The sequence below is a fragment of the Lytechinus variegatus genome, chromosome 1 (genome assembly GCF_018143015.1).
Source record: "Lytechinus variegatus isolate NC3 chromosome 1, Lvar_3.0, whole genome shotgun sequence".
Lineage (NCBI taxonomy): Eukaryota > Metazoa > Echinodermata > Echinoidea > Temnopleuroida > Toxopneustidae > Lytechinus > Lytechinus variegatus.
In genome coordinates this window covers 81054137-81081835 of record NC_054740.1, presented here as the reverse complement: position 1 = coordinate 81081835, position 27699 = coordinate 81054137, and the positions used below count along the sequence as shown (strand labels likewise).

The 27699-nt window shown below is 37.7% G+C and overlaps 3 protein-coding genes across 3 annotated transcripts; 1 reads left to right on the top strand and 2 right to left on the bottom strand.

Moving 5' to 3' along the window:
- Positions 1–428: 428 nt before the first annotated feature.
- On the bottom strand, positions 429–14145 carry LOC121406572. The gene is made up of 4 exons (XM_041597580.1): positions 13898–14145; positions 3923–4071; positions 2048–2245; positions 429–877 (listed from the first exon to the last, which is right to left on the bottom strand). The coding sequence occupies exons 1-4, from the start codon at positions 13968–13970 to the stop codon at positions 650–652; spliced, it is 648 nt and encodes a 215-aa protein (XP_041453514.1). The 5' UTR covers positions 13971–14145; the 3' UTR covers positions 429–649.
- A 160-nt stretch (positions 14146–14305) lies between these two features.
- On the top strand, positions 14306–15847 carry LOC121406571. Its single transcript, XM_041597579.1, has 2 exons — positions 14306–15051; positions 15157–15847. The coding sequence occupies exons 1-2, from the start codon at positions 14639–14641 to the stop codon at positions 15365–15367; spliced, it is 624 nt and encodes a 207-aa protein (XP_041453513.1). The 5' UTR covers positions 14306–14638; the 3' UTR covers positions 15368–15847.
- A 5794-nt stretch (positions 15848–21641) lies between these two features.
- On the bottom strand, positions 21642–27603 carry LOC121424850 (COP9 signalosome complex subunit 8-like). Its single transcript, XM_041620671.1, has 7 exons — positions 27526–27603; positions 26172–26242; positions 25654–25702; positions 24526–24661; positions 23961–24068; positions 23587–23649; positions 21642–22903 (listed from the first exon to the last, which is right to left on the bottom strand). The coding sequence occupies exons 1-7, from the start codon at positions 27580–27582 to the stop codon at positions 22824–22826; spliced, it is 564 nt and encodes a 187-aa protein (XP_041476605.1). The 5' UTR covers positions 27583–27603; the 3' UTR covers positions 21642–22823.
- Between the last annotated feature and the right edge of the window lie 96 nt (positions 27604–27699).

Genomic DNA, 27699 nt, shown 5'->3' with positions numbered 1-27699 from the left:
CTGGAATGAATAAAATGTATGATTTACCATCCAAGTATATCAATAGCATGGCATCAAATTAACGCAGTTATAGTAATTCACAAATAATATGATATGCAGTTGGATAGTTAGAACGATAATAGCATTGGCGGTGGAAGCCAAAAAATTTAAGGGGGGTCCACCTGAAATTTTGTGATGGACACATGTAAAAACAAATTGACAAGCAAAAAAAAAAAAAAAGGTCATCAACTAAAAATTCAGGGGGATCGCCCCCCACCTCAAATTTAGGGGGGCCTGTCCCCCCCCCCGCTTCCGCCTATGCATGATAGTACCTGATGATTATTGTTTCGTTATGAATAATTATGCCCTGTAAATTGACAGACAAAACTAAAACAGAAAAAACCTAAGCTATATGCTGTTAGGTACTGCTTGGCTCGGCTATAGTCGAGCCAAGCAGTACCTGACAGCATATAGCTTAGGTTTTTTCTGTTTTAGTTTTGTTATGTTTTTCGTTTTGTTTATTTTTAGAAATGTTGATTTATCTATGTAAATTTGTTTGATAATTTGTAAACATTGTTTATTTTTATTTAATTGTAGTTATTTATGTTTGGATTTGAAATCAATTGAATAAACTTGAAACTTATTTAATGAAAGAAAATGGCTGCTAATGTCATCTCAAATCAACTATCCATTCGTCTGCTCGTTCTGTTTGTGTAACAGTCGTTATATAGGAAGAGCTGAAGTAGTGATGATATTGTTCCACTTCGCAATTACTTGTGGTAGTGAATACTAATTTTGTTGACTTTGCCGACACGTCACTGCAGTCAAGTTGTACAATTTGAGGAGTTGTTGTACTACTTGTAACAGACACACTGCTTCTTATCTTCCAGGATGTGATCTGATGTGGAAAAAAGCAAGAAATAGATATAGTATAAACTTGGGGAAAGTTGCAGAGACAAATTGTGGCGTACAGGACCCCCTCCCCCTCCTTAAAAAAAGAGAAAATGGAGTAAGAATCGAACGTAACATAGAAGGTTGGGCCCCGACGTTTTCCATTGTGACGATTAGTAGCTATGTAAGAAGAAGGAACAATCGGAGTTTTACAGATTATTTGCCCATTTGGGAGTTATTTCAAAGTCGTATACAAGATTTACACAGCAAAAACTGTGGTGTTAACCGGTGTACATAGAGGACCACATCAGTTATTTTACACCGGTGTTAAATTGGTGGTGTTAGTTTTACACCACCAATTTAACACCGGTGTAAAATACCTAGTGTTAAATTGGTGTTAGTTTTACACATATACGTGTTATTACAACACCTATGGTTGTTACATTTACACTCTTTGGTGTTATGTTCAATCTCTAGGGTGTTATTTTAACACCTCAGGGTGTGGTCCACTATTAACACCAATTGGTGTCAGTTTTAACACTACAGTTTTAACAGTGTAGCGAACTTCGCACCCATCTCCTGGTATCGTTTTGTCAAAATTTAATAGAATCATAGCAATGTACTATAAAATCGGGCCGAGTGTTCCTTTTGTCCGATGATCTAGTCATTGTAGTTGAATAGAACAGTCATTTGACTAAACTAAAGTCGATTCTCCCGAAAAATGACGATACTTCTCAGGGATTCTTGTCATGTTATAGGTTAAGATTCTTAACGACAATCGTATGATTTTTTTTTCCAACATGATATTTGTTGACTGTAACTCCGTCATGTCCGTGTTCTAACATTCACATGAGAATAATGGGAAATGGAAATCTGGGGCCCGTCTTATAAAGAATTGCAATTGATCCGATCAATCGCAATTATGGAAAGCCAGCAAAGTCAACATATATTTGTTCCCAAACCCTTTCTAGATATGATGTACATTCATAACTTCAACGATTTCTTGACAATTTGGTGTGTTCTCTTTTGTTTACAAAGGGAGTTTTTACAAATTTTCTTTAGAAAAAAATTATTACACTGATGGATTTCCATAGAGTTACATGTACGATTTATTGGATCATCCATAACTCTTTGTAAGACGATGCCCTGAAGTTTGATCATATTCGTACAACTTTACCAGGAATACTTTACTAAGGGTACCGTCCCCTTCCACGAATACGTCTAGATTAACAGCATGTGTTGCTACAACGAATGCGATTTCCAAAGGAGATGAATTGTAACTTGTTCTAATGATAGCAGTCATAACGCCAGTACCATCCGCAAGAGCTAGATCGTTGCTTTTGTGTATCGTCTCATCCACTTCAAAAACATGGAGCTGAAATTTAAAAAAAAATAGGAAAAATAAACAAAAATTATTTTTTAGGAATGGTAATAACTAATTGATTGGGATATCATAAATGAACACGAGAATATTTTTACTAAACTTTGTCCAAAGCTATAGACCAAAGAGGTGGGGGGATCCAGGGATGTAATATTTCAAGGAATCAAGATAAAAGGCAATAGTGATTTTTTTTTTGTAAAAAAAATAAGTATTTCTATTATAAGGTAGAAAGAAAAATAGATTTCAGTATTTGCCTATTTGTGACATAAAATACATAGTTCTTGAATTATGTTGAAAGATGTTCATACATCAGCCGCGGGTCCACGGTTTGAAATAGGATGGGCATGATGGGGTGAACTTATCCTTACCCCCCCCCCAAAAAAAAAAAGATTATCCCAATTCAGGGGATATATTCTAATCATCAAAAGATAAAAGAAGAATAATTACTTTTATCAAATATTCAAATAGGGGTAGGGACAAGCACCCCCCCCCCCCATCAGCGACAGCATACACAAATTACTCATGTTATATTTGTAAGGAGGATGTGAAGATCCGTGGAAATAGGGAATCCATGAAATAATATAATTATGACGATGATAATTATGTTAATGGTCGTGAAAGATGGAGATTGCGTTGATGATGTACTTGTTATTTATTTATTTATTACGTCTTATTTTACCAGGGTGACTCTGTCAGTGGTTTAAACACTGTAATATTTATAGGCCCTGGAATACAGTAACAAAAATACATTAGAAAACAATTACAAAACATGAACATAAAACTTATTGTATATTATAGTTCAGTGGAGTGGATTCAGCAACCACATGGATTAAGGCTCATGAAATTGTTTATTGGTATACTAAAATTGGTTAGAAATATAGATATGAGATATGTAAGATATATTTTACCGTATTTGGTGAGTGAGTCATTTACTAGAGGAATTTTATGAGGGGTGTTAACTAGTTTTGGGTCATTTCCAGAATCTTGCAGAAAATTAGTATTTGGAAGGTGCCTGCCTTACATCATGTGGTGAACGATTCCACTCCACTGTTAACAGGTTAAACTATGATAATGACGATTATGATGATGGTGGGGGTGGTGATGATGATGATGATGATGATGACGGTGGTGGTGGTGATGATGAAGTAAGTACTAAAATCCAGAAAATAGACAAAGAATCATAAAATACAAACCAAACCCAACCATACCTTTTTTTATTCAATATTTCTTCGACTGTTCTTTCATGACATATCGTCAGTGGTTGTTCCTATAATGAAGATTATGATGATGGTGGGGGTGGTGATGATGATGATGATGATGATGACGGTGGTGGTGGTGGTGATGATGGATATGATGATGATGATGATGATGATGATGTAGTAAGTACTAAAATCCAGAAAATAGACAAAGAATCATAAAATACATACCAAACCCAACCATACCTTATTTTTATTCAATATTTCTTCGGCTGTTCTTTCATGCCATATCGTCAGTGGTTGTTCCTGTAATGAAGATTATGATGATGGTGGGGTTGGTGGTGATGATGATGATGATGATAATGACGATGGTGGTGGACGTGGTGATGATGGATATGATGATGATGATGAAGTAAGTACTAAAATCCAGAAAATAGACAAAGAATCATAAAATACATTCCAAACCCAACCATACCTTATTTTTATTCAATATTTCTTCGACTGTTCTTTCATGACATATCGTCAGTGGTTGTTCCTCCTCATCATAGTACGCCGTCGTCGTCGTGGTCGTCGACGTTCTGCCATGATGGGAATCACAAATAAGCGCCTCAACTCCAAGACATGCTAGAGAAGGAAATACATCAGAAAGTATATGAAGGAAGGAACATTTTTGAAATTACCAATCAATTCCGCAAATTATTCACAATTCTTTTATTTTATTTCATTTTCTTCCTCATTAAAAACCGTCTAAATCACAGAAATAACAAGTTGTTACATAAGAACTGTACATACAGAACATAACAAAAACAGGTAAAAAATTTGGCCGGGTCTACCATGGATTCAAAGGACAAGTCCACCTAGCGGCGTACCCAGGATTTAAAAAAAAAAGGATTTCGTACCGGAAAAAAAAATTACAAGCGAAAAAAGGGTCAAGTTCAAAAGAGTGGGCATATGTCTGTTTTTATCGCATTTTTACATTACGTCTTCTCAAGGGGGGCACGTCCCCTGGATCAGTTGTAACTCGTCAGGGGGGCAGGGGTCTGTCCTTTACATTAGTTGTGGCTCGTCAGGGGGGGCAGACTGCACCCCCCCCCTCCCCCCAGGTACGCTAGTGAGTCCACCCCAACACAAAGTTGATTTAAACAAAAAGAAAAAATCCAACAAGCACAACACTTGCAATTTCATTAAAATCGGATGTAAAATAAGAAAGTTATGGCATTTTTAAGTTTCGCTTTATTTGACGAAAAAGTTATATGCACACCTTGGTCGGTATGCAAATAAGGGAACTGATTGTGTCATCCACTATATCTTTTGTATTTCATTATATGAAATGTGAAATATTCGAAATTTCTCGTCACTACCAAGGGCGCCGGAAGCGGGGGGGCAGGGGGGGCACTTGCCCCCCCAAATAAAATTTTGGGGGGGCAAAACGAGATTTTGCCCCCCCAACGTGCCCCCCTGAAAGATGAAAAATGATAAATTATTTAATGACAAAAGTAAATGAAGGCACTTTTCTGCCTGAAAATTGTCATTTCCATTGTCAAAAATGAAAAAATTTTGCCCCTGACGGGGCAAATACATTATCATAGTAAGCCTCGCATTTTTGACGAACAGTTCCTCTGTGAAACATAGCTTTGATAAGCACCTTTTCCATCTTATTACAGTGTGATAACGTTTAACATTTTAATGAATACTTTTCAGACTAAAAGCGAATGGCAAATTGATAGTGGTCCACCAATGATATAGGTTTATAATTCTATGATGCTGGCTGTGTCGTCTAACAAACGCGCGGTCGCCCAGAAACGCTCAGACCGTACCGGACACGATATCACTAACGCGCGTGAACACTAGTTACTCGAGCAAGATATGGAATCTATGTCATAGCTGTCAAGCCCAGAAACCATAACATCTCGAGAAACTTGTTTCAATTATTTCATTTTCAACTAAATATAAATTGAGTTAATACAGTGATAACAAGAGAGCGGTGATTGCTCAGTCGATAACGCGTCTGCCCGTCGAAGTCGAACCAAAGATCGTAGGTTCGAGTCCACCCTGGGCGGATGACTGAAGTCAGTGCGTTGTGTGTAAACGTCTCTCCCATGTTTCATAGATGCAGGCTATGTTTCAATGGAAAACACTCCGTCCCTCGGATAGGACGTTAAATGGAGGCCCCGTGTAGAGGAAAGTCACCACCTTTGCACGTTAAGAACCCACTGCACTATTCGTATAAGAGTAGGGGGAAACCCCGGTGTCGAGGTCCACCTGTATCCCCCCCCCCCCAATCAGTTATATCGGGAGGAGAGACCTGTGGATCATAGTGATTCAGTTCGCTTTTCGCCTCCCAGGCACAGGTGACGCCAAACAAATGATAATAACAATTCAGTGCCCTAAAGAAACTACCAAGGTTATTTCAACTCAATATAGACATGTTATCAGAAAATTACACTCAGAATAATCATGTGTAGAGGATTATAATTTATGATTTGTAAAAATGGTGAATCCCACTCGAAAGCAACTTAGAGATAATGTTTAGCATGTAAACAATAAAATCATCGGTGAAAGTGTCTTCTTGACCGGACTCATATTATCCGAGATATGAATAAAAATGTAAAGAATATAAAAGAAAAAAATAAGCGTCACAGTATACTGCTCTACTATAAAAACAAATCTTAAGATATTTTCACAGCCCCGTATTTTCCTCTATTCCTTTTCATTGGCATGATTGGAAGGCGTTTTGTCTGATACTATTTCAGCTCATATATAGCACTTATGTATTTTAGATTCCAAAACTTCTTCCCATTACCTGTTACTAATCAGATCGAGATGGCAGCTATGTTCTCTGGTTCATCCCAGCTTTTGTTATTCATGGACGTTTGCAAATATAAAAAATAAAAAACCCGGGAGTGGGTGGGGCTGCAAGACCTAAGTTTTCGAAGAAACGTAAGAGCGAGGGGATTTGTGATGGGGGAGCTTTTGCATTTTCTAGAATAAAATTGAAGGATTTCATGCACACTTCTGGTGAATTTTGTGAATTTTGCCCTCTCGATCGGCGGCCCCGGCTGCGTACGGTCATGTTTGTCATCTTAAAGTCTTTAAAAGACCGATATTACATTGGTTTGAAACAATTTCGTTTGCAATAAGGCTCGTAATTTTGCTGGAACTGCGACCCTGCATGGTCATGAAGAAACACCAGGCTGGATCAGAAGGGAGGAAACAGGAGCAAAAAGAAATCCAAGACTGTTTAATTCTCAAGACATTTATTTTTTAATGCACTTAGAAACGCAACTTTTATACTCCATTTTTACACAAAATCCTTACCGTGGGGGGGGGCCATAGCCTCTCCCGCTCGATCGCTTCGGTATCTCACGCTGTCAAAAATATTGTGCCCCCTTCAGGATTTTGCCCCCCCCAAAACTGAAAGTGTTCCGGCGCGCCTGGTCACTACCCTGTTAAACAAAGTTGTATTTCTTCCTTAAATGTGGAAGTACTATTGTTTGAACATTTTATGGTTCAGTCAAGTTGGTCCTTACTGCCAAATCTGTAAAATAGGAAATATTGTGCAATTCAAGCAAAAAATAGTGAGTGGCGGACATCATCGACTCTCTCATTTGCATGTTGCTGAGTTGTGCATATATAACTGTTTTGTAAAAAGTAATCGAAAGTTCAAAATGTTATAACTTTCTTATTTTACATCCAATCTTAATGACATTTTCAGCACTTTGCTCGTTTGATTTTTCTCTATTGATTAAAATCAACACTTTTCTTGGGTGGACTTGACCTTTGAATACTTTTAGAGGTATGTTGGTTCCATTTTAGACTTTTGTTTCTATTTTAAATGAACTGCATAAAACTAAGAATAAAATTACTGGGAATAAAGGTCTGTAGCAAAAAAAAATTGTTCATAACATGCTGTTTTCAATATTTTGGTATGGATATAACCAAGAGTATCAAAATTAAAATAAACGAAATCAACATGTCCGAACTAATTATTAAAAGGAGATTAGGACAAAATCCTATACCAGTAACTGCTGAATGTGCATTCAATTTTCATGGAACGCCAGTGCAGGGTCTTTCTCAGAATTCATATCTCATTTCATGAGGGAGATGGGAGATGGGTAAATTTTCAAGAAATGTAATCTAATGAATGAGGCGATCGATCTGACAAATCACACTAATGTTTGTGGAGGGGGATAATTTTGAAAGATAGTTCCATAATCATGATAATTCGACTGTTTTAGTGTGTTTTTTTTAACTTTTCAATGGAAAATGAGGTTTAATATTCCATTCACCCCATTCATAAGACCAAACCTAACAAACTCCAAATAATTGGGTCAAAACAATAATGATGACGAATTGACGATGGTGCACAGCATTTGTATAGCGCCATATCTCAAAGACATTCGAAGGCGCATTGGAGGAGCCAGCCAGTCTGGGTGCCAAGAAGGGCGTGCGCACAGAACAGCGAACCGATAACTGGTTGGAGGAATGCAGGTGGACCACTACACCGGGGTTTCCCCCCTACTCTTATTCGAATAGTGCAGTGGGTTCTTAATGATTCTCTTCCACGGGGCCTCCATTTAACGTCTTATCCGAGGGACGGAGTGTTTTCCACTGTAATATAGCCTATACGTATATGAAACAGGGGATAACCGTTTATACACAACGCACTGGCTTCAGTCATCCGCCCGGGGTGACGGCAGATGCTTTACCGACTGAGCCAACTTCGCTTTCTAATATATAATAATATATAATATATAACATTATATAATATTGATGATGTAGAAAATAAAGCTTCTCGCTCAGACGATAGATTGATTAAATCATAAAATGACACATACTCACAACATAATCATAAATAAATAAAGAAAGAAATATATTCTACTAGGATTAAGACGGATTGCTCCTTTTATAATAAAAACATAATCTTGGTAGTTGGTGGATTATTTTTCCAAATCAAGCCGGTGCCTACGCAAAAATTAAAAGAAGATTTCCTCGTTTTTGTTTGTCATAGTTTTGAAAAGGAATTTCTAAACACAGTTTAGGGAACCAACTTTTTTATTTCACGATGATTTAGGGGGAGGGAAAATACGAAAAAGCAACATAAAATTCAACGATTTTCTGCCCCTCCTCAATATTAAGATCCGGATCAGATCCTGAGGAAATTGCCCAACCCAAATTAAATAAGGTTTCAACGTTCAATGTTTTATTCATATCCGACATGCCACATTTTCAACAATGTCGACAACTCAGTACAAACAATATCATACAAGACAAACAATATTATACAATACAAATTATCATAGATAAGCATAAATAAATATCGTAAAATATGAAAAGTGTACTTAACAATAAAAAGAAAAGTACTATAATGCATTCTTGTAAATGGTTGTAATATAATGACAGAGGAAGAAAATATGAGGTGTGAATATAGGGAGCCAAAGGTAAAAGCAGAGCTTGTTGGTTAAAGGCTCCAAAGAATATGCAGTGAGAGTCCCGTAAAAATATCAATACGACAAGAGAAATAGAGGAATAAATAAAAGGGCAAACAAAAAGTAAACAAAAACTTGGGATACACAAATACATAAATGATGAGTAGAAAAAAAAGTGTAGAAAGCAACAAATTGAATTCGAGCCTGTAGGAGAATGGAAATAAACATTGCTAACTAATGAACAACAAAGAAATAAAGATTGCAGAAGAAAAGGTGGGGATTAAAAAAAGATGAAATTATAGACTTCAGAAAAAATCGCAACACTTCGTTCATATTATTTTCTCAAATAACCCTCAATAGCTCCAAGCTACCTGGCTCTGCTCATGACGTGCGCTCCATAATGACAATGACAAAATATGGAGATACAAACTTTATAATAAAACAGAATCATTTGAAGAATCGAACATTTGTCATTTTCGAGGACGTTGTTAAATATCGCCAAACGGTTGACAAATATTTGCATTCATCTGGCTTTTCCCCAAAACTGTGCAGCCTCAATAAATGAGTCTGGATAGTATATGTCTGTGTGAACGTGAATGGGATATTTTAGAATTGTTATACGTGTATTATGGTGACAATTATGAATAATATAAAGTTGGTCATTAATGATATTCATTGTTAAAAATGGGAGAGGAAATTTATTTAAGAGCCAGTGGTGCATAAAGAGGACATTCACGAAACATGCATTTGGACAAAAACAATTATTATATATCTGTAACTGGCACTAAACTTGGCTGGATAGTAACTCCATGTACTGACATACCCATTCCCGTTAGGTTTAAAACTGAGGACAAGATTTATATACAAATTAGCAAATTAGAGATATTACCCCCAATCCTGATACAAAATGAGATATATGTTTCATTTCTTACTCTCCACCCCCCCCCCCCCCCTTCTCTTTCATTTTTTTTTGTTGAGATTTTTAGAAACCCTTGCACGACAGTGAAACTTCAGCCCCATTATTCATTCTGCAAACACAGGCCCTGATTGAAAATATGATTAACAAGTGGGTCTTCATACAAGACTAGCACATATAAACTTTGCTGTTTCAATTTGGGCGTTCTTGTAGGTTGTGCATTCAGACCACTTGACTCGAGTGACGGGGTTGCACAGCAGACTATACTCAAAACGTGTAGCTAATCCTCTATGAACTAATTTCACCTAGTCTGTTGTGCAAGCCCTTCACTCGAAGTGGACTGCAATTAAAAGCTTATACAGTGAGTTGTAGATGTGTTAGTCTTGTCTGAAGACACAATCTGTTGATAAAAGTTTCAATCAAGGTATGCGCCTGCACACACCGCTGTTGGGAATAATTTTGATTCGAGTGACTACATTCCTAACATCACATCGTCGACTTAATTTATACTGGACAATATCGAGAAGCCCTCGTTCCTCCTATAGATAGATCGAATACAATCAGCAGGCCATACTGACCGGGGTATTATGGGGGCGTCGGTTGTCATTGTCAATGGCTCGCTGAATAAACTTTCGCCCATTCCGCCGATATTTTATACTATTATATATACTATTTATACTATTATAATATTATATATAGAAATATAATTAAAACTCCCGAGTTGAGTACCTTTCTTCTTTTTTTTTCTGGTGAAGTGACCCTTAAAATGACACACCCTGCATAGTTAAAGGATCTGAGACACCCCCCCCCTTCCTTTATATCCGGCCAACAGCCAAGTACATATAGGATGCCAGATTGATCACAAAATTTTATATTGGTAGATGAATCAGCATGGTTGAATTCATCATATTCATTTTCAATAAATCAGACAATGTCATGTGATCAGCTTCATAATGGTATATTCTTTATGGAAATATAATGCAACATGTGCAAAGGATCATTCTTTTTAAAGCACGCCTATATTATGAAAATAAGTTTGGATGGTGATGAAACAAACGCATGCACTATATGGATATTATTCATCTTGTGTAAATATATATATATTCCCAATCATGAATTATTTAACACCACCATGACCACGCAAACCATGCAGAGCTGTACTTATTGCACGTTGAGACCGATCGAATGTTGATGATTACCGAATAGGAAAAATTTTTATCTCAAAGAAATTATTGATAAGATTACAATTCTGAAAGGATGCACCTGTCGGGCCTTCAGACATATCATATCAATATGGGATGGCTTCCATGATTATATACTTTAAAGAAGTCTTTTAATCCAGAGACCACATTATTTTTTTTTCTTGGGTTGGCTTGCATACTATTATTGCATTTGCTTATCTCTGTTTGTTTTCGCCAATTTAGAATCTTTTACTCATCTGGTTAATATTTCCGTTTTTTATTGAAACATAATTGTTTATGCTTCAACGACGTGTCCATGATAGTGCCATGTAATTTCAATACTATATTATATGTATTCATGTATTTATTAATAATCCGTGTCATCGTAAGAACGATGTTTGCATCATTATTACCTTGTGAATACCTTGAAGATCGGCCTTAGCCCCAATGATATTTTGATTTTCATTAATAACCATCAAAGTACACCTGCATTCTTAAAATGTTGGGCAACATACTGTCCACACAACAATTGGTTAAAACAATTATCCAACTCTGGGTAGTTTCCAACCAATACTGTGTAGTTTCCACCCAAAGCACACATTATTGGTTTAAAACTACCAAGAATTGCATAAAGTTGTAACCAATTGTTGTATGGACAGTATATTGCCCAATATTTTTAAGAGTGTACCTTCTTATCTACATATTTATCTATCAATCTATCCACATATCTGTCTATCCACATATCCATCTATCCACACACACACCCGCACACACACACACACATATATATATATATATATATATATATATATATATATATATATATATATATATATATATATATACACGTATCTATCTATCTACCTATCTATCTATCTATCTATCTATCTATCTATCTATATATCTCTAAATTTATCTACCTATCCATCCATCCATACACGGAAGACTGCAAATCAAGTATTATACCAGTGGTATAAACCTATACTGCTCACTCTACAAGAGGAACTGCATGGTATCAAACTTGATTTTTCCATATATAGGTCTCAAGGAAGCATTTTTATTTACATGCAAAACAATTTGAGGAATAATAATAAGAGTCAGTTCTTGTATAGCGCATAACATGTCTTTATGCGCTTTCAAAGAACTTGGAAATTATTATCCTGGCTGTCATGGCTGTAGCTCAAGCAGCGCTCGGCATTTCAAGGAATGAATTTCTGCAAGGTACCCAATCACCTCACTTTGGTTGAGTGCAGCACAATGTGGATTAATTCCTTGCTGAATGAAACTACGCCGTGGCTGGGATTTGAACCCAGGACCTTCTGTTTCAAAGTCCGGAGACTAATCCACTGGGCCACAACGCTCCAGAATTGGTGCGGGATCATAAATAATATAAAAACAATATTACCTGCAAACAGTGACGTACCGTGGGTCGCGGCATTAGAGGGGGGCACCAGCAAAAATTTTGAGTCACTTAGCGCACGCGCAAAGCTCGCTAAGTTGCCAAGTATACTGACCTAATAGAGAGATTTTAAGGACAGTGTCATTAAACGGAGGATACTAGTATTTATCTCACTGATCAAATTATGCGAGCGCGAAGCGCTAGCTGAAAATGTTTTATATTCAGACCAAAAAGGGACATTATAAGCAAATTTTTGTAAGCATGATACGTACCTGTCTCGCTTAATAAACAATACAAGCGCGAAGCGCGAGTTGAAATTTTTGTATAGACCCCCAACAGGGGCATTTTAATGACTATATATTAGAAATTCATTAAGAGTATACATATATTACCATATGTTATATATAAGAATTGTAAGAGCAATTACATTAATTTCATTTAGTTATTTTCTCTTTAAGGATATTCATAGCATAGTATGATTAAGAATATTTCAGAATGCCTACACATATTTAAAGGATGAGGAATGTTGTTATTTCTTGAATTTTTAAAGGGATACAATACAGACTGCTAAATAATAGATTGCTATACAATAGAATAGTAGCAGTAAAAAGAACAATTTAGGCTTAGCTGTTTTATTGACGTTGTTAATTTCTCTGAGGTCATTCAAGAGTCTCCTAGATTTGACTGCCCAAGAAAGAAGGAGAATGTCTTTTTAATGACAATACCAGAAGCGTCCAGAATAGTGAATACTAGAAACTTCTAGAGTAGAGAATTATTTGTATATAAGCTGGCATTCTCTTCAGGGAGATCATTACATCAGATCAAGTCACAATCTTATCAGATCAGAACTCATGAGTTTCACGCCAGATTATTACCAACTGGAATATTTATCTTCTGTGGAATATTTGCATGCCATCATTGAACTGTTTGCAGTTACTTTGAGAGAGGAATTCTTAGTTCTCATCGATATCATCAACCTGTTATAATGAACGCTTTTCAAATTTTTGAAATTGACTGTTAATCGTCATCAACATCGTCTTCACACGGCGGAGCAGAGGATTATGTTTTGTGTTTGGGGGACATCTATTGCTGCGTCCCCCCCCCCCAAAAAAAAAAAAAAAACACACACACACACAAAAGATAATCCTCTGCTCCGCCGCCAATGAAAGCTAGGAAAAATAAAATCCATTAAACTTAATATTCAAAAATAAATTAACATTAAATCATAAGTTCCTATTTCTATACAAATATTTGTTCCTGGAAAATGTTAAAGTCACTGAATACTTTGGACACGGTAAGAGTAAAAGGGAGGGGGAGGGGTTGGCGAAAACGGGAGAGAAGTGGAAAGCGCATAGTTGAGTTTTTAGAGAAAATTATGACATGAATTGAAAATACTTTTGCAATGGAAAACAGTAATAAGCCGGATTGATCCGCGGTAGCTCTCTATGTGGTTACAACTTTTTAAAAAATATATTAGGGACGGCGCATTTCTCTTTAACGAAAAAATGATTGATCATATACTTACAGTTTGTAGCAAACCTGATGATGGTGAATATTGTAGTATAAACATAACATGCATGCAGGCTTAACGGTGGCATGATGGTTCTTCATGTATGACACAATTTATACCTTTACTAGCTTTCTATGATATACCAAGTGAAGCCGACTAATAAGTATTACGCGAATAATATATACAAGACGACGATCTGCAACGTGTGCTTATAGTAGATATTCACTCAACTGAAACATCCCCCTGTATGCCGTTTGGCATGTTTGTTGGTTAGATTAATATGCAAAATATGAATATCTCGTGTGACGGCAGCTGTAGTGAAAAAAAAATTATAATGGCATGAACACAATCATGACAATGGGACGGAAGGTTCATCAGTGTTTGGCACAGAGTAAAATATCAGCCACAACTGTGGGAAAGCCTAGGTCACATAGCCCGGCCGGTGTCCGGCATCGGTGGAGCTCGGTGGATTTTTGAGGTGTCGCCGAGCTCCCCTCATCGGTGGCATAGCTCGGTGACGTGACCGGGCTCCGTCCGGAAATCTACAGGCGACCGACCAAACACCGGCCGATGACCGTCCGGAGTCTGTCTCAAAAGTGGAGATTTTTTTCGGCCGATGTGGCAGCAACTACCGGCCGATGTCCGGCCGATGGTCGGCCGGACATCGGGGGGTATACGGCCGGTACCCGAGCAGGTTAAAGGACACCGTGCGATCACCGGCCGGGTTGTTAACGGGCTTCGAACACTGCCCGGCCGATGTTCGGCCGGTGTACCTCGGACTTGGGGGGCCGATGGTCAGCTATTCCATACCTGTATATATATGTCCACCCTACTTGGAATGGTCAGTTCATCACTATGGCTGCACCGAGAAGACTACGAATGGCGTTGTTAGAACACGAGCTAGCTCAGGCGAGGTTCCAGTACAACTTGGTCCTGGCAGCACTGCTCGAAGAAGCCGAGAGGGAGCGACAGAGGGCCGGCAGAAGAATAAGACGTTGGTGGGTGCGCGAGTGGATCCTACGCAGACCTCGTTTCGGCCAGTATGAGACGCTCATGAGGGAACTCGAGGCCGAGCACGCTGCCGACTTCAAATCCTACCTCCGCATGGTGCCACAGATGTTCTATGAGTTGCTTGACCGAGTTGGCCCCCGCATTGCCAAGACCACAACGTAAGTTTACACTTTATGAACCTACTGTCAAATTGTGCTGAAATGTCTTCCATCCATATTTATTCTAGTTTGATTTTATTCATATTTCACCCTCTTCTGTTGCAGGCATCGAACCCCCTTGGATCCTGGGCTGAAGCTGGCGATCACCTTGAGGTTCTTGGCGACCGGAAGCAGCTATCATGATCTGGCGTTCGCGTTTCGTGTCCCACACAACACCATCTCTCTGTTCGTCCCCGAGGTCTGTCAGGCCATCTACGACGAATACGAGGACGAGATGTGGCCACTCCCCAGACAGAAGATGAGTGGCGCCCGGTAGCCGAGGGATTCGGAGATAGATGGAACTTTCCCCACTGTTGTGGCGCGATCGATGGGAAACATGTCGCCATCAAGAAGCCCCCCAAGAGCGGCTCACTTTACTACAACTACAAAGGCTTCTTTTCCATCGTCATGCTTGCAGTGGTAAACTCTGACTACAAGTTCATCTGGGCGATGTGGGGTCACCAGGGTCGTATTCCGACGCCGGCATCTTTAACCGGTCGCGACTGGAGCCAGGTCTGCGTGAGGGAACGATCGGACTACCCCAGCCGGATCCCCTACCAAATGACGACCAGGACACACCCTACTACATGGTCGGAGACGACGCCTTCCCCCTACGGCCATACATGATGAAGCCTTACCCTCATCGGCACCTGAAACGGGACGAGCGGATCTACAACTACCGGTGTTCCAGGGCACGCCGTGTGGTTGAAAACGCGTTTGGTATATTCGCCAATCGCTTCAGATGTCTGCTAACAACCCTGGATTGAGACCGTCGAAAGTTACCAAGATCGTCAAGGCCTGCATGACCCTTCACAACCTCATGAGGACTCGTTACCACCCCAACCTTCAGAATGCTGACCTCGACCGGGAAGATGAGCAGGGTCAGATCATCGCGGGTGCATGGCGAGACCAAGCCGTGCTCGAAGATGTGCAAGCAGCAGGGCACGGGCCAAGATTGACCCGACCAGGCAAAGAACTGCGCGCATACCTCAAGAATTACTTTTGCAGTCCTGCCGGGAGTGTGCCATGGCAAGATGTGGCAATAAACCAGCAGTAACTTGTGTCTAATATTGTTACAGTATACCGGATGCAGCCACAGACATTCCATTATTCTTCTCAGGACTTAACGCATTTTTGATGTGTTATACTTTCCATTATTCAGTATGTTGTTTGCAAATAAATCTGTTATTGGGTAATCTTAAAACATTGCCTTTGCTCTTTTTAATTTGAACACTAGTAATAAATGCCAAAAGAAATCAAACCTGTTTGAAAGAATAAATCAATATTAAAATACACCAGTATGAATAAGATGAGATGTGTGTAAATAATACAACAGCAACACATTCATTGTGATTGAATTATTTTTAATCAAAGAATAATCGTCATTGTATCTTTTCTTTCACCTTTAAAAACTAACCTTTCATAAAGAAAAACACTTGTATCAACCAATATGATTAGCTTTGTAATTTTGTAATAGGCTTCAAATGATTGCCCATTAATATGTTTTCACCTTTTAAAAAGTATGTGTTTTTTCATAATGAGAAGGATCTCCATTGTTTACATATCAGATAAAGTCTTACGAAATATTAATTTTTACTTGAGTACTGTTTAACTTTTGATCTATGCAACTTTGTTAAAATTAACCAATTTTTATGGTGTGTTCTATAAAACCTTCTAAATGACATTTTCTTTCCTTCTAAATTAACTTTGTTTTACCTTTTGAGTTCTCAGTTTATTGCTCTAAGATGTTAAAAAGATAAAAACAATAAAGACAACGACAGAACTTTAGTTTTCATACCTTGGATGTTACCACATACACAATAAATATGGTAATAAACATAAACTGGCACGGGACACCGGCCGATACTCGGTCGTACACCGGCCGATGCGTATTCCGATGTGGTAAGGATGGGGCTGCGATGAGGGAGCTCGGTGAGAGCCCGTCGAATTTTTAACTCCGAAGTTAAATTTCGCCGAGCTGCCACCGATGCGGTTTTTAGCCCCAAACGCCGGCCGGTGACCACGGGAGTCCGGCCGGTGTCCGGCTAAAATCGCATCGCTGGCTCATCCGAACCTCATCGGCCGGGCTATGTGACCTAGGCACTAGGTTCTTGTTTCAAGGTACGTGCGTGGGGTCGTATCATAGGGGGGGGGGGATGTTGTAACTTCCTCGATGTACATTGCTTATGATAACGTACATCAAATCACTGACCTTTGGCTGTTTTCAAGTGCAAACTTGTTTCCTTTATAATGGGGCGGCGGAACGGTTTTCAAAGTGTGTGTGTGGGGGGGGCTAACCATGCAAAAAATCACAATCATATGGTCATTTTTTACGTTTTTGTACACCCTTTCGGAAAAAAGTGGGGCTTAAGCCCATATCACCCCCCCCCTGCGGAACCCACTTTTGCTATATTGAGAGTCAGTCAACCGATGTATTGACCTTCCAAATAAATCACACCCCTTTTCTCACTATGATATTTTCTCTTCTTTTTTAAAGGAGAAACGTACGGTGTATAGGTTCATTACGTCTGTTTCTCATACAATATTGATAATTGTGCATCAAGGTAGCCGCTGCTGCCGAAGTTTACACCAAGGTAAAATAGTGAATGAATTTATCCCGCGGGCACAGACGAGTGGATACCATGCGTCAGGGGCGGAAATCTCTCCTAAAAGGTAGGGGGGACACAGGGGCGGATCTAGCCTTCGCCAATAGGGGGGGGGGGCGGAAATTGTTTCAGCAATATTTCCCCGATCGGGCGTTCGAAGATGATTTTGTTTCTTTGAAGGGGTAGTCCTAATTAGTCACTTTTAGCTTTATTCTTATGAATTGATATAAAATATCATAATCCTTATATTTATGATTCGAGCGCGAAGCGCGAGCTATTTTATTTTGGAAATTTTATGTTATTTTTCCTAAAATTTGAACTGATTCTGGGCAATGTTTGTTATCCTGAAAAAGATGTGTATGTAACTTAATAATTACTACAAACGCAAAGCGGGAGCAGAAATGAACTGATCGAAAAGATACCTGTTAAAGTAGTATTTAACAATCAAATAATGCGAGCGCGAAGCGCGAGCTGATTTTTGTCTTTTGGGGGGGACATTTTCACCTAAAGAACGGAAATTCTAAGCACTTTTTGTAACTCAAGCAGAATAGGTATATAAGTAAACAATTAATGCGAGCGGAAAATTTCGAGATTTAGTCCTATAATATTTACTGAACGAGACACTCTATTCATGTTTTGTAAATCCTGAAAAGTAGTATTAATAATGCGAGCGCAAAGCGCGAGCAGAAAATTTTTTTATATACGTTTTGAACTGGTACCTGTTAAAAAGATACCTGTTAAGTACTGCTTGCACTTAGCCATGTAGGCGTTACACATTTTAACAATCAAAAAATGCGAGCGCGAAGCGCGAGCTGAAAAATTTTGAACTTTCTAAAGAAAGAATGGAAAATTTTAATCCGTTTTTGTAATCGTGAACAGGATAGCTATATAACTTAACGACTGATGCGAGCGCGAAGCGCAAGCAGAAAAAAAAATATTGAGACTTAGACCTAAAAATGGGCCACTCTGTTCATGTTTTGTAAATTATCAAGAGGATGAGTAATATGGGGTCTTCCTACATTAATAATGCGAGTACAAAGCGCGGGCAGAAAAAAAAATCGATATTGTGATCTGAAACTGGAAAATGATTTAAATTAGAGAACAAGTTGAGTATCTGAATAAACATGCGCGAGCGTATTTCATATTTAGACCTAGAATCTAGGCATTCTAAATACAACTTTAATCATGAAAATCATGAAACTTTGATATTCCGATCTGAAAAAAGAGTCAATTTCAGCTTTATATTTCAAGCACTTTGTAGAAAAATTGTAAGGTGGATATGGATCGCACTTAAAAAAAGAGCTGATATTATTATTACTTTAAATTTTGACATAGGACCGGGACATCCTTACGGAATGTCATCATATGAAAATGATGACTATCTTCCTATTCCTCTTGCTAAGCGCGAGATTAAACAAAAGGGACAATTTAGTTATTAAATTAATATCATATTTATTAATGCCTAATGAGGGCGCGAAATCTGATGATATCATGGCATAAAAATGGACATTTCACTTTTGTGATTATCAATAGGATGCATCAGTTATCATATTTTTAACCATTAATGCGAGCACAAATTGCGAGCTAAAATTTTTGATAAACTGTCATGAAAAGGGGATTTTAAGTAGTTTGTTGTATAATCAATATTGAAACATTTATATAACTCGACAGTCAAAATGCGAGCGCGCGGCGCGCTAGCTGATACGTCTTGACAATCAGACCTAAAAAGGGATATTTTGAAAAGTTTATGGAATACACGATAATAATAGGTACCTGATAAAACAAAATTTGCGAGCACGCAGCGCAAGCAGCAAATGTTAACATTCAGACCATAAAACTGACATTTTTACAGAGCACTTTTTAAAAAACAATTTGTAAATTACACAAAATAATGAAATTTCGATTTCCGAGGTGAAATATGTTTTGTATATTGACTTCCAAACTTGATATTCAAACTCCATATTGAACAAGCTATGTTAATCACCCAACAGGCAATGCGAGCGCGAGCGAAAATTTTATACAGTGGCACGAAAGATTCTTTTTATTTTCCAAGTCTCCGCTAAGAGGGGGGGGGGCGGGCCTCTTGGCCCCCTGGATCCGCCTATGGGGACAAGGGGCGGGAAAATTTGACAAGCAATAAAAATAAGGTTATCATCGCCAAAGTAAGGTCACCTCGTCCCAAAATACATGTTTTATTTCGATTTAGAATGATGTATTTCTTACCATCATAAAAGACCTAAAATAGTAGGGGGGACATTTGATATTGTGTCCCCCCTACTATTTTGAGTAGGGGAACATGACCCCCCTTGGATTTCCGCCCATGCCATGCGTGACCCCAAAACACGTAAAAGGGATGTTTTTCAAGATAGGGCACGTTACGTACGTAAATAATGGTGTCAAAAACATTAAAATAATGAAAAAATTGTACATATTTCGCCAGGAAAATTACGTGTTTACGGTCAAATTTACGAGGGTAAAAAAACTAAACAATAAGGATTTACATTTTGCCCCAACACTACGTGTTTAGGGTCCGATTTGAGCGGGGTGTGGGAGGTGGGGTACACTACTAAATCCAATGAAAGCAAAGGTAAAACCGACGTCCGTGACATAACAATTGTTATCGCTGTACATGTTTAGGGGGTCAATTCAGGGAATACTTGTCCAGGGTACCGTTTTGTTTCCAATACTTGTTAAGGATAGGGTTTCACACGCCAATACTTGTTAAGGGGTGCATTTTCAGAACAGAACATGGAAAATACGTGTTTAGAGTGCTTTGCGAAACCCCATGATCATGCATGGTATCCACTCGTCAATTGAAGTCCCCCCCTTCCCCCTGGGGAATCAATGAAGCATATTCACAATGGTGAAACACGGCCATGTGAAGCAGGGATGCTGGGGTCTTCAGCACCCCATGATTTTTCTTGGAGAGGGGTGGGAGGGGTATACACAATAGGTATCACCTCCTGGAATCTAGGTCAGTAGCTAGGTAATTTGACCACATTATTTGTATCCCTCTACCCCTCCTGTAATAGTTCCGGTATAGCCCTAGATTCCCCGAAGAATTTGTAACACAAGCCCCATGGGAAACCCCCCCCCCTTCCCCATCCAGATTTGCTCTCGACACGCCAGTATAGACAAATTTTAATAATGGGAGGGGAGATTTTGGGTGATTTTTCACGTCCCTGTGTAGCGGGGTGTTGAAGCACCGGCCTTCACGATTTTCTGGGGGGGGGGGGGGTGCTGCGTGTTTTGTTCTCCATAGGCAGCACACCCCAAGACTTCTGGTAGGTATGAACAAATTGATAAATGTAACAAATATGGCCTTCATTTCTTAAATGAAACCTTATTTGCAATTCCTCTAATCTTCTTACAAACACAATTATCTTCCAATGATCAAATGGCCCATATCATGCACAATGTAGTTTCTGAAAGTTATCGGCTTACCAAAAACATCAGCATACAAACATAAAACCATTTACAATTACAAGCTTAAACATATGTTTAACATATTTTAATAAATTTCAATAACATAAAATATATTTACAACTCCATTTCTTCAGAGTGCATAACAATGTCTGAAAATAATTCTCTTAGCAGTCAAAGGGTTAGGAACATGTACATTACAATTCTGATTATTAAGTCCAGCCTTGGTGCTTTTATTGGTGTTGGATGCACAATTTTGATTGCCTTCCAAAGCTCGCTCACCTAATATGAGTTTACAAAAATGGTCCAAATTACATTATCGATAGGTCAACACCAAGTAAGACTTCTTTCAAGACCAGTCTTATTTAAAAATAATAATAATAATAATAAAGGTATATTTACCCAGGGAAGCCACATCAGTGCCAAAAACTGTTCTCCCAGCGGGCCCTGCTATTATTACCGGTACCCCGCTATACTAAGCTAGGCTACCTATTCGGTGCACACAGCTTTTTGAGGAATTACTTCCTTTAATTTGGTGCTAAGCTGATACAAAAATCTTTCCAACACCAAAGGGTCAACACAGAAACAGAAAGAACAAAATCACCACATAAACATTTAGCTTAAAATTACCAGATAACGTTGAAGTGAGAAAAATATCACTGATTATCAGTTCCAAGGCAACAGTACATTCCCCAAACAGTCTTGATCATTATTCAAAAATCCATTCTTTGATATTTCTGATACAAGAGATGAGTTAAATCCTAAAGTCTATCATTGCTTATGATTAAACTATCAAACTACACATTAAAATCCTTTCACTTGAAAATGAAGATGACTCAGCTCAAAAGTTCTGCTAGCAAATGAGTTATCTGTTACTTCTGTCACCCTTCAAAAATTTATTACATGACTGCAGTTTACTCACCTGACTGGCTCTTTGCTTAGAGAATTAAGGGCACACTTTTGAATGAGCAAATACCAACCAGTTCAGAAATCACCATATGAATTAAATTTGATAATACTAGATGCAGAGGTGCCAGAACACTTTGGCCAAACAAAGGTTAGGAAGGTGAGTCATTGTGGGCCATTGATTACTTGCACATTCACTGAAAATGACTGTCAAAGCTTTGACATTTGACTTGTCAAATAATATTGAATGTACTGACTGAATATGCTTAAGCGGGTAGCACAATTTATTGAAAAAATATTGGGGAAAAAACTGTTGGGGATGGGAAACATTTCATATAAAGCATCTTGCAAGCAGATCACTGACAGCTATTTATAATGTACTGAAATCCTTGCACCTGAATGGATTGAATGCAAAAGATGCTTCATAAAACTATCACCAGGTTCCTGTTTCCATAAAGATTTACAAATTATGGTCATATTGTAATTTTAGTATTGAACACAGCTATCTTGATTCTGTTATCGTTGTTAGCACAATGGCAAAGCTTCCATACAGGTCATGTTTTTCAATGTTCTTTATGAAATAGACTCCTGGTCTCCTTGATTTGGTCACTGGATGAACGACATGTCTTCCAGGAACAGCAAAACACATCTCCAAGTAGACGTTGGCTGACTTTGAGGTCTATTAGTCTTTAAATTCAGTACATTCAATGAGTAGAACACTGGGCAAGCCTACCATGCATCCACATGATACATGGTAAGCATCCGATTCTTGCCTCTGGTGTATCCATCTAGGTCCTTTCAATTTTCTAAGAAGGCTACAAACTCTGTTAGTTGAGCTATCTGTTGTTCACTGGGTACTGGGGCTTCTCTTGAGGAAACTGCACATCAGCCAGGGAAAGAGAAGCAAAGGAAAAGGAGAATTAACACAGTGAGCACTATGCCAAGGGCAAGGGCTAGGGATTATGCAAAAAAGTTTGAATCAATCAGATTTCCTGAGAATCAAACAAACTCTTCCATCTGACTTTAACTTGGGAAAATTGTTACAGTTTGAATTTAGAGTTAGTGCAAGGAGCTGTGCATCTTCTATTACAGAAAAGACTTTCTATTGCAATCATTACAAGATCAATCAACAAAGCCATTTTTAACAGTCATAAATATTTATATAAAAGAAATCGCTCAGTTAAATTTCTTTTCCGGACCCAGACTTAAGGTTACAATCTTAACTCATGACAGAGACCTGATTTGAACAGAAGTTATTTTTTGTAATAGCCTGGGGCTTGTTTTTCTACATTACAATTCCTACAACACCCAGCACCAAATTAAGGAGGGGGGAAGTCTTGAAAAATGCTGGGAAATTTAAGGGGCACTTGGTAACAAATCAGCCTTACATATTACATATTTTAAATAATAAAAACAAGAATGGATTATTCTGTCAATATTTGCGGGTCCTCTTGTCATTTTTTTTAATTATGTCCCTAAAGTGCCAAGACAATCATAAAATGATAGATACAAACGGCCATTATTTATCGATTCCAAATTCTGTTCACCATTAACAACTTACCTGGTTTAATGGGTAAAATCATTTGAGTAGTAGAGTTGTATGACCAACCTTCTTCTTGAACAGCTGTTGACAGTTAATCATAAACCAAAATACAAAAAGGTATTCAACAAAAGTTTCACTGAGAATTTTCCTTGTATAAATTAATTTAATACAGACCTTTACATTTCAATATTGATCATCTTTCATAAGTCAGCCAAAGCAAAACCAAAAATTCTTAATAAGCATATGTTGCATTGTTATTACATAACCATTATGTTGCATTTTTTATTTTTAATGAAGAAACCATGAATTATTGTGAAACTTCCTGGCTGGATAATCGAGAAAGCTTTGGCAGTGTCCCCAACTGGCCTTCTGAACTACATCCACATGCTTACCATTAATGGCTTGCTCCTTGGACATTCCTAGATACGATGCAAACTGATCGGCTTCTATTGAGGTGTATGCATTCCCTACAAGTTGGAAAAGTCTCTGTTTGACAGAATCTGGGATCATAAGATAAATTGCAGACACAAATGTAATCAGGTGTTGCATTTCATTGATCTTTATTGTGTGATTTTGGAAGAAAAAAATTGTATTGTACAGTCTTTCTCCTACTCAGACTATAAATATCACTCAAAAGGTGGATTTAGAAATATATCCCTCTTTAATAGACCAAAAAGGCAAAAAAAATCAATTCTACAGACTTCTTGCAACAGGCTCACTTTCGAGTGATGATAATGATAATTCTTCAAAAAAACAAGACATGGGTACCATCTCCAAAGAGAGGTGGGCCTGTGACATAAGTGGTTGCAAGGAAGACTTTTACGAAGTACCGGTAATCATTATGCTCCTTCTTAATAAAAAAATAATTAAAAAAAAAAATTCTCAAATGCAGGTTTGCTTACATTGCATCCTACCCAGACTTCATGTCAGAAACTAAAGGTGGAAAAAATGTCTTACCTGAAAGTGCAGAAACTATTTCCTTGATGCCATCAGACCATTCTCTATTGAGGGCGCTGTACAGCTTTGACGATGAGAAATCCCTCTGCCACATGTTCTGACCAATATCCCATATAAATCCAAGCTCTGGGTCACCCTAGTTGGGAGTAAATAATAACAACCATACCAGGGACCCGTTTCATAAAGGACTTGCAACTGTTGTAACTTTGCCATAATGGCAACTACCATGGTAACAGGGCTCAGCAGCCAATCAGAATCAAGGTTTCCATGGTAGTTGCCATAATGGCAAAGTTACAACAGTTGCAAGTCTTTTGTGAAACGGGGCCCAGGGACGTGAGAGGGCGTCCCTGATCATACTATGAATTACCAAGAGAAAGCCGTATATTGCAAAGCTCCTCTTATTAACTAATTCAGGGCATATTTAAACTAGTTTTGACCTGGTCGGTCTAGCTCAGCAAGTCCAATCAGGTTCAAACTACCTTGATAGAGGTCAGTCTACATTATTTTGATCAAAATTGCTAAGGAATATCCAGTATTATCTACATGTAGGAAACTAATCAAGGGCAAGCGAGACAGACCCTTATTATATAGATAAGCTAGACCAATAGTACATATAGCTTGATCTGGCCAGATTAAGTTAAAGTATTAGCATATTTCCCATATTCTGGATTTATCAGTTTGTCTAGCATGACCAGTACAAATTTCTTCTAGAAGTAACAACCATAACTTCAATCTGAATTTGAAAGCAACAAAAATTTATATCAATCATTGTTGTTTGGAATAGATACAATTAAAAAAATAAAACTCTAAGTAAAATCATATGGATGTCATCTGTTCATTTTTAAACTTTAATGTAGATCATCTTCAGGTATAAATTCTGAACAAGAAAACAGGTCATTATAAAAAAACACAAATTTTAGTTAGTTACTTATCACCAGTTTTCTAGAACTTAGTTCTCGAAGATGATCTAACTCAAACACACACACACACAAGAAAGAAGGTTAAATGGACTCTAGTAACATTCCTCTACTTGGACTACTTCATTACATGTGGTAATAATGGATTTTGGCATATAAATGTAGTGCATGAAAGAACAAAACAAAACAAAAACCCGGAAGACTGACTTACTGTTTTAACTGAGGCTGGAATTCTCTTCCACAAGAATTTGGCATTGTTTCTGAAGGAATCAAAACAAAGATACCAGGAAGCGTTGGTAACAACTAGGTTGTGTACATTTAGCAACTATAACATGTCTTCAGATGTAATGTTGGTCCTCTTTAGCATGTTCCCAGTCTATCTGGATATGGCAGGTGATTCAATTATTGTTAATAATCAAAATATTTATGTTCCTGTAGTGTAATAATGGATCTTTCTTTCAGCCAAAGAGAGAAAAGTAAAATGGGAACTTCCAGTTAAAAAGACAAGCAAAATCATATTTTAAAAAATCATCACCAATTTGAATTAGAGGTTAATTTGAGTACAAATGCTACCTGAATTAGGTATCACTAGCAATATTTCCTGACAAAAATAAAGAATACATTGATTCTAAAGACTAAAGAGGAATTTACATAACACAATGAAAAGTTGAACATCATACATGTACGTCTATGGGCATACAGTAAAGCTTTAAGAATATGCATACTCACAGATCATTTTGCAAAAGGTAAAGAGCAAGCAACTTCTTGTAGAGCTCTGAAGTAGCAACACCTCCTGGGGCCTAAACATATAAAGTTTAGAATTCAGATCGACGAGGGAGGAAGAAAAAATGGAGAAACAAGAAAAAGCAGACAAAAGAAACAAGTGAGAAAATTGACAACAATATTAATCATATGTATTGCCAGGTTGAGGAGTTGAAAATCAGCTGTAAATGTACATGTACTTGTACACAGAAAAATAGAATTTGAAACTTGATTATAAATAATTATTATTACAATAATAATTACTTATAATCAATTTTCATTATGTGTTAAATAATAATTTTTATCTATAAATTGTTCTTCAAAACATCATTTTCTAACATCGTTTATCGAAGCTACGTCATAACGAAGCAGTTCAAGCATATTATATGCTGTGATTCTCATAAGGGAGGTGGGGGCACATAACTTTGTATGAACGACATATTTTTTTACATCTAAAATATTGACTATGAATCTCAAAAGGTGGAACAGGCCAGAAATGCTCACCCCCCCCCCCCCGGATCTGCCACTGATTCCAGTCTATAATGACTTTTCTCTGCAATAGTGATGGCAACACTGTCACTGATGCTTTGAAATCAAGATACTGAAGATTGATATATTGTAATATAAATTATAAACGTCTGACAAAAAGATCACCAAGAATTCAAGAAAAAAGACTGAAAATGTAAGTTTAACCTAAATCCATATTTTAAACGGCATAAAAGTTTACTTATGATGTTCAGAACTAATTTACATGTATACCAAAATTGTTACCATCCAATTTGTATTTAGGCGTACATTTGCCAAAGTCCTTGGTTGCAAATAGAAACGGCAATGTCTAACCAGTTTTATAATTTATGTCGCCTATGAGGTCCATACATGTAATGTTTGGACCTCATTGGTACTCGGAATAGGATAGGAGTGATTTTTATGACATTAAAAACTAAAGTAAAGAAAAGTTATGACATTTTATTTTTTTAATGACATCCACAAACCAATTTTGTAATACCTCAAAAAAAATATGGAAAAAAGACAATGTTCTGAATACTGCCATAGGATTACTGTTCTTTTTTTCTTTTATTAATCATTGTGCCTAAAAAGTAAAAAAGGTTACATGATGTCATTGATGATATAGAAAATATCTAAATCCAGGCGAGGGCTTACACAATTTTTAATAATGTGGGACTACACTCATCACGACTACGTCTACGGTACAATTCAAGAATTTAAGAACCGAACAACTCAAAAAGGTTATTACATCAATAATTTTATTTCATACTCTTCAACTACATTCTTATCTGGAAATTAAATAGTGGAATCCTACCTCTAATTCTTGCTGCTCACACTGTTCAACTAGCGAAATCGCATCAAAAGAAGCCATTCTTGGTGAGTGGTGGGTCGGTAGCTTAATGGGGGTACTGGTAGGACTCTCGGGATCAGTTGATTTTAGGACAGGGGGTAAACATATTAACAAACTCGGCTCAGGGACCTCCTTAGA